This window comes from Plasmopara halstedii (assembly GCF_900000015.1).
Source record: "Plasmopara halstedii genome assembly, contig: Scaffold_614, whole genome shotgun sequence".
Taxonomy (NCBI): domain Eukaryota; phylum Oomycota; class Peronosporomycetes; order Peronosporales; family Peronosporaceae; genus Plasmopara; species Plasmopara halstedii.
In genome coordinates this window covers 1,623,072-1,631,401 of record NW_020187532.1, presented here as the reverse complement: position 1 = coordinate 1,631,401, position 8,330 = coordinate 1,623,072, and the positions used below count along the sequence as shown (strand labels likewise).

The window sequence follows — 8,330 nt, the reverse complement described above, 5'->3', positions numbered from 1 at the left end:
ACGACTCAGGTGTAGATTGACTACAAGTGCTACCAAGTGCAGCGGGGCTGCCGTTGCTTTGCGCTTAGAGGAAGCGTAAGTTAGGTCGCCGACCTTTCGTTCTATTCCTAGAACAAGTACGAGTTTAGCGGATCGCAATCCGCTTACTCCAGGGTTAATTACATCCTTAACCCAAGGCTAATTAATTCTTCCGTTTTAATTCAATTTTATTTTTATCTGCGGCAAAGCCGCCTAATTTTGAATGCATAGATTTTCCTTAATATGTATAGTAAAATCTTAATACATGTATAAAAATCCCGTACCGTATACTTGCTTGGGTGTGGTCACACCATGCCCAGTTGGTGCTACGCACACCCGGTGTGTGTAACCCCGTTACATCATTTATGATAATGTTGTCAATATCAATCATTATGCTCATGTTTATTATAGAATACTGTTAAAGTATGTATTTCGTATCAGTCTTAAGAGAAGTAATGACAAATCTGTAATATTGAGATAACAGAGCAAGTTAACAGTATTACTTATATGAGAAGTTCCCGCTATCGCATCTGGTAGGAGCACAGCTACTCAGCCTCTGTGCATTTGCTAAGTGCACGGCGGCCTCGTTGTGCCGACTTTATCGTCAGCAGTTGATTAAACTGACTTAGTGCCTACATAAATAAGGCTGTGAGACAGCTGGATAGCCTTGAATTTAAAATGAAGCTAATCGTTACATGACAATGACATAGAAATACTCGATGAGCGTTTAAGAAAATGATATTTTTGTTAAATGTAGCGTAGAAAATGTTTGGAAATATTTAATGCAATTCTTCGATAAGCGCATAGAGACAGCCTCAACACGAAATTCGGGTAAGAAAAAGCCCAAATTAAAACAGCAAATTGATCTCTCGGCACGATAAACGAGCTTCACGATACGGCGATAGCCGGGAAATAGAAATAAGACACTGATCCTTCTTGGTTCCGTGCAGCAACCTTTCGATAGTATAACTCGAGCTCTTAGACCGGAGATGTGACAGTGGATTCAGCACCACCACGTTGATGAGGTAAGAGAGTAGAGCGACGATGTGGGAGTGATGAACATTGCATTAGGATATAGCAACAACTGTCTGCATGAATCCTGTCGCGTGCCATTATCTTCCACAATTTTGGATGCCTTAACCATCGTGTCGCTCACCTGACTTAATTTTTAGTAATCGATGGCAAACTTTTGAGGCTGTCCCAACATAGTGGCTGTTACAAACCTACCTCGGTGTTGAAGTGTGCACCGAATGTTATTACTCATTGGTGATTGGACAAGTTAGCTTCAGATGTCTGGCTAAATTTTCCGATTGGACAAGCCTCGTCCCCTTTCATCGCCTTGGCGAAGTCCAGACCAATCGTCGGGTCGTCGCCTGTTTCCCTCTGCGTGGTTGTGGGTCGAGGTTGACGCCCTCCGCAGCACTTCACATTCCAAAGTCCCCACCACCGTCTACGCTTCCACTCGCATTCGAGCGCTTCGTCTGCACGTACTTGCGTGCGTGACTACGTTTGGTCACTCACGTCAGCTTTACCATGACATCACAGAACAGTACTGGTAAACAAAGTAGCAAATATGGGTACGTGCTTAATTTTGACTGGAAGCATCCATGGCCCCGCGCTCCGACGCCCAAGAATGAAGATGAGCGTTTGGAGGAACTGGCTCGTTATCGAATTCTCGAATCCGAACCTGATGAAAAGTTTGACAAGCTTTGCCGTATTGCATGCAAGGAGATGAAGTGCCCTATTGCGGCCGTGAGTTTTATCGATAAGCAAAAGCAGTGGTTCAAGGCCAACAGTGGGCTCACACAGCGTCAAATCCCGCGGGACGTGGCACTCTGTGCACATACGATCATGCACGCTAAACGTGCACTTGTGGTTGAGGATACATCTCTGGACGAGCGATTCCAACACAATCCACTCGTCACACGCGCTTCGGCCGTTCGCTTCTACGCTGGTGTGCCGATCACTACTCCAAACGGTTATTGCATTGGCTCAGTCTTTGTCTTTGACGTTAAGAGCCACCATCACGTGGATGCCAAGATTTTACACAAAATTGCCGCCAAGGTGCTTAAATATATGGATGAACGACTTAAAAACATGGCAGCTACTAATGGCGGCGCGCTACCGCAGCCCGCCCCTATATCGCGGTCTAACTCTACCTTGCCGAAACGAATTAATGTATCACCTCCCTCTTCGCAGGAACAGCCTGCGGGTGAGACAGTACTTAGGGAGCAACAACCGTCGGCTCCTGTAAAGCCCGAACCTGTGGCTGAACCCATGCCGATTCCTGAGGCTACAAGGGTTGACAGCAGCGCTATCGTGCAAGCACAGCCAGTCCAGAATACAAGTACAGCCATTGAAGCACAAGGACAGGGAGGTTTGGGCAATATGGGCTCGATGCTTATGAACTTACTTGCTCGCACTACGGAAACACAGCAGCAGCTCGCAGCGCAACAAGGTGTCATGTTTGAGACGCTTGGCGAGCACTCAAACCAATTGGATTCGCTGGGTCAGTCAATGAGCAATTTGGAAAAACGTTTTGAGCAGGTGCGACTGAAGAAAGAGCAGCAACAGCGAAATGCGGCGAATGCGAGCCGTAGGTCTAAGCGCATGTAATTAATTAGACATTAAGAAAAGAGGTCAGCAAAAAAGACCTCTCTGCTCGGGTCTTGGCTGAACTTAGGAGCGAGGGAGGCAAACCATTCAGATTTTGAATGGCCCGTCATACGCCTTCAGGAAAACTCGGTGAATTTCTATAGTTTGCTTGAAAATCACCGGGATGTATGTTGAAGTATATATAGTATTCGTACGATTGAAATGCTAGTTTATACGCGAGGTAGTTTATTAATGACATTCCTAAATAACTTCACGGGATGATCCAGTTAATGGATTCTGTTAGTTGCGATGGAGAGGTCATGCATGAGGTTTTAAACGTGCTTATGTGCATGGTGGTAGCAGTCAACAAGGCAGCGGTAGAGGCAACGCATACTTTGCTTGTAATATATTCAAGAGAAAGCAACGTTTGTCCAATTATACATGTGCTGCATGCGGTCAACGAGTTTAATTTAAAGAAGAGCGTCACACAAGACAAAACCACGCTAAAAAATGAGCTAAAAGTTGATAAAAAAGCGCTAATCGCATCTCAACATATATATTACCGGCTACTGCACTCGACGTCAAGAATGGAGATTCAATGCAGATTGCAAAAGCAGCTTGAAACCTTAAGACTTGCGCAAAATTACGCACTTATCAGTGTGTTACCTCCAACGCATTTGCAAATCACAACCTTAAGGGAAGACGCGCTCGACTTTCGTCGCAACGCAAATGGTGTTGCTCAAGTTTGGGGTGCGTTGTGTCAGCTATGTCAGATTTCGCCTGCTAAGTATATGTTCTTTGACTTATAGGACGAAATGTTCTAGGTGAAAATTATGCTCCGAAAATTGACCCTCTGCGTTATCACCGTACTTTCGCAGCATCCGACATATTCAAGCGTATGAAACGGGTCGTGAGAGAAGATCTTGCATCACGAAATAGGCGACGTATTGTAGCTTTAAATGACAGCAAAATCGGCCAAAATCTTGAAAATATTGCTTAAAAAAGTTGATCAAAAGATTAGTGTGGCAACATTTTAATTTTGGTTGGCCAGTATTCACGATGTAAAAGAGCCAATGATATTAGCTTTGCGGATGCGGAATCATTTCTCTTACCCATATCAAGCTTTATATTGCGGATAAGCTCATCACCAATTATTTAAATCTCCGATTTCATACTCGCTGTCCATCACTTTCTGCTGACTGCTCTGCTTGGAACATCGTTTCAGGTAAACATATTGAAGTATCAAGAATTTGCTTATCAGACTAAAAGTTTTACACGTTTAATATGGTGATTATAGCATCTGAGCATCCAGGAGGGAATTATGCAGCTCTTTGTAGAAACCCTATCGGGTTCGCCTCTTACACTTAACGTGGCGGCGGATGCATCGGTGGCTTCTATTAAACAAGCTGTGGAGGATGTGGAATACGTTCAAAACTTTCGTCTGATTTGCGCAAACAAGCAGCTAACGAGTGGATCGCTCGCTGACTATGCTATCGGCGAATGTGACACGCTTAAGATGCTGTTGTCTGTAAATGGCGGTATGCGTGCCAAGTGGCGCAAGAAACGTATGCGTCGTCTTCGTCGTAAACGCCGAAAAATGCGTCAACGCGCCAGATAAGCTTGCTGCAACTTAGCGTCGCTGACATTTGGCTCAATACTTAAAGTGCCAAACTCAAATGAAGAAATGATGATTTTTTCAAGGGATTGTGCGAGTTGATGATTGATATTTGCTTTCCTATGTCCTATTTGATCCTGTTTAAGAAACTTAACTGCAGTGAAGTGCAACTGAACAATCATCCATGTGCGTCTGGATTATAAGTATGTGCGGGCAAGACCATGACAATTGTCTTGACATCATTGCTGTCTTCCTCGCCAGCTTGTAGACTTAGGTTTGGTTATCTTTCGACCAGCGTGCTCAACCACCAATTATAGCAAAGATTGTCTGTTCCAACTTGATGTTTACTGCTTTTGTAGCGTAATGTATTAGTGATAGCGTGCGTCAACAAGCCTTACTCTCCGCTGCGGTTACATACAACTTGTTGCACCATTAACTGAGCTGCATTGCCGTCATAATCGTCTAGGGCAGTCAATTGCGCAGTGGCATCTAATTTCTTCGTTTGCAGCAAGTAAAAAAAAGTTTGTGCACTACTTCAGTACGTGAACGACGAATATCGCGTCGTCTTGCATTTAGTCGAGGTATGATGACGTAAGTGTACTTTCATCTAGTACTACTCGTAATACAAGCATTCCATTATTCTTAAACAACAAGCTGAAGCAGAAATATAGTCATGAATGATAAGATAACATGGACTCATAAATAGGTAGTTGGAGTTGGGCAAGCAAAAGGGAACGACATGGCGCAGACTGATGAGCAGGTTGTCATGAGTCACTTTTACAGAACGATACAGGTGACGTTCTATGAAGTCACACTCGCGCAGGTGACTGAAACGAAAAGCCATGTCATCTGTCGTTAGAAGAGCAATTTTATACAGTGATATGTATTCCATTAGTTCTGAAACCGGCCTGACACCTACCTAGCAGCCTGCAAATTTCTAGCTTCATCATTAAAGTACAGTCTTGTTCGTCTTTTCCTGACTTTTTTCACTAAATAAATCCCATGTAATATGAATTTTGAGCCATATTAGGCAGTTTTGTGGAAAAAAAACCACTTTTTCGGTCATTTCGCGGGAGTGTTGCGCTACATATTAAAATATTTATCAAGCTTCTTGGAACTTATGGTAAAAATGAACTTGCTCTGCTGACCTCATCGGCCAGCCTTCTGTCAGTGTTCGAAAAGCAAGGGAGTCCGATACATCGGATTGAGCTTCGGCGATCGGTGCTGCGTTGTCTTGATGCTGATGGCAGGCTTGTGCCTCTGTTTCGCAGAAAAGTTGAAGCTGTCTAACTTCTTGCGCCAAAAGTTTTTGCGGGAAAAGTTGGGCTCTTTAAATTCAACAAATGACACTTTGTAGTGTTGTTACAGTGCTTAGGTACGTGGTAGCGTGCTGGATGAAACCGCGAGTCCGTCCTACACCATTCGTCATTTTATTTGATTTCGACATCACTGCAACCCGCAGTGACGCATTCTCGTTGTTGAGAAGCTACGGACGTGGACTGGGTCGTGTGGGGTTGAGGTTTTAAACATGTAATTACCAGCCCCTAGTCAATCTTTTCTTTGTTTATTTCGATGAGGCTCAAGAACTACCGGTCAAAGATCCAGATGCCGTGATCACATGCCTGGTGGCGCTCACTATATTCGATATTTGTGCTGGTGATACACCTCCAGGAGCGCATCAACGGGGATCCATTGGTAGAGCTGATGGAACCCATCATAAGAATGCTGATGCTTAAAATCCACCCCTTGGAGAGCCGGGATGGAGGAAATATTTTCTGTAGACTAGGAAAATAGAGATATTCATGAACTTGACCATGCTTCATACGGAGCAATTTCGCGCCGCACTCAAAGTCCCAAAGCTCACCAGAAAGAGGACATCCGTCAAGGGATGAAAGACACTGCATGCTAGTTAACTAGTTAACTTTAATTGCCGCAATTACGTCAGAATTTTTCCTGGAGCCAGTAGCCATTACGATCTTGATTGATTGAAAATGTACAAACGGCTGCCGCCGCCCCGAGACCTTTCGTATGCATGTTACCGCATTAAAAATGTTCGTGACATTATATACATAGCAAAAGCTTTGTGCCGCGCGCCGGGTAGAATTGTGGTAGTGAAGCCTCTGTGAGCACGCCAAAGACGATGGACCTCAACTATGCCAAGGATAAAGAAGGGGTGTACTAGCTCCTCAGCAGCTTTGCGGTATTCACACAAAGTTTATATTTGATTCTTGTAAACATTTGCACGTTGCGTGCCCAGTTCGCTCTGGCTAGTAGGAATGGAGGATCAAGCTCCGACACAAAGACAATAAGCAAAATTGTCGCGGAAACACCTCGATAGTCTGCTTTCCCCAGGTGATCTACGGGGATAGGTTAGTACTCTAACGCTCCTCGTGAAAAATTTGGTCAGCAAGCCCATTCCTGGAAAGAGTGACTTCTCATAAGTGTGGTGGGGCTTATAAAGCAAAATTGTTGTGATTGATGTTGACGTCTCGGGCCTTATGAAGCTGCGGAGAGATCTGATAGATTCAGTAGCGCCGTGTGTATGAAAACACGCGTGACTGTCACAAGCAGTAAACAGTACGCGAAGGTATCGAAGATGCCAACAACGGATACCGGTGCATCTTGCGAACGGACACCGTTGAAAGTGTGAAAGGTCATATTGATTTTCATGGAAATGTTTGGAACTTGACAGAGTAAAATGATGTCTCATTCTGGATTTGTATTTCGTGAAGTCGAAAAACTCAGTGCAACGCTTCAATCCCCAAGCGGAGCTTTGCGCGGCATGAACACACCTCTACCAAGAAATAGAAATGTTTTTTACGTGGGTCCGAATCTTTAATAGTAGACGTGCATGATATAGAATTCCCTAAAACTCATTGCAATGCTATTGCTAGGTGCCTCGGACAGAGCTCAAAAAGCTGATGCTGTAAAGAGTCTCGGTCTCGCGATGAGACGGGAAATATAGAATGTAAAGAATTTTTAAAATTTCTATGATGGGATGAAATTGAGCAGCTCTCAGGTGTTGTCCCCTGCGCCAGGACTGGACGGACTGGATGTCGCCGTCCCCGTGTTAGAGCTGGTGGAGTTAAACTGTGACTATAAGAGCCAAGCAGAAGGAATAAAACAAAATCAACTCGGAATTTCTCATTATTTTTACTATGTAATGGTTCTTTCGGGTCAGCATTAAGAGGAAGTGGTCAAATAACTCATTCATATTAAAAGCCAGCAGCAACTTTGATTCTGACGTGTAGAAAATATAGTATAACTCAGACAAAAAATGTTAAAAAGGTTCTTAATTGGTACTCTCTGCTATTTCCAAGCCTACCAATAGTAACCTGACTTTTCTAGACCGAAAAACTACTACCTTTACGTCTGGTTTCGATACGCATAATCATCATAGTAATTGTGACTTCTACCGCAATCCTTGTAACATCATCCGCCCGCTTTCAGCGATGTAATTTCAAATCCCCACTCACCACTAAGCTAAGTGTGGTTTGTCGTTGGCTTGTTTCTAGTACCCGTTGCCTTTGGTAAAAACTTGATCATTCTTGTTCCGAGTACCTCCATCATAATATATGCAATACGTTTCTTCGTATCGATGCAGTCGATCGTCAGTAATCGACGCTGAGCGGTCTCCCGAATACAGTGGTATCTGATGCCTGGATGCTTCGTACTGACATAGTAGCCTGCCGTGCTTGCAAAGCTATAGCCCCATTTACTGTCTCTCCACATTTGCGTGCCTCCCACTTGTTCGTGACTCATGTCGCTGAGCATTTTGCGCCTTCTAAGTATTTCTTGTGCACATATGCTATCCTCGGCATCTGCGAAGCTCAGTGCGACGCTAGGTACATCAAATTTATCGCAACCGGAGCATCACCTGTATTCATCAAATTACCTGATACAGAGCGTCTATTATCATTTTTGCTGCTCCAGTATGCATCCAAAATAGCCTTTACCATCACTTATTTTGTTCAACATTGGCAGATGATTTAGTGATGATGATTCAGCTTTCAAATAGCTAGTACCCGAATTATGACATTTTAAAGGTATAGTTCAGATTTTGGAGAAAACGAGACAGCTGCGTGACAACAAATGCGTTGTC

At 43.9% G+C, this 8,330-nt stretch overlaps 2 protein-coding genes across 2 annotated transcripts; both read left to right on the top strand.

Annotated features, from left to right (window-relative positions):
* Positions 1–1,551: 1,551 nt before the first annotated feature.
* PHALS_12336 (GAF domain) lies at positions 1,552–2,634 on the top strand (the record flags this gene model as incomplete). Its single annotated transcript, XM_024727864.1, has 1 exon — positions 1,552–2,634. One exon carries the CDS (start codon positions 1,552–1,554, stop codon positions 2,632–2,634), a length of 1,083 nt encoding a protein of 360 aa, XP_024578398.1.
* Positions 2,635–3,200: 566 nt separating this feature from the next.
* On the top strand, positions 3,201–4,545 carry PHALS_12335 (uncharacterized protein; the record flags this gene model as incomplete). The annotated part of the gene is made up of 6 exons (XM_024727863.1): positions 3,201–3,363; positions 3,423–3,523; positions 3,754–3,838; positions 3,911–3,962; positions 4,296–4,414; positions 4,490–4,545. The coding sequence occupies 6 exons, from the start codon at positions 3,201–3,203 to the stop codon at positions 4,543–4,545; spliced, it is 576 nt and encodes a 191-aa protein (XP_024578397.1).
* Positions 4,546–8,330: the final 3,785 nt, after the last annotated feature.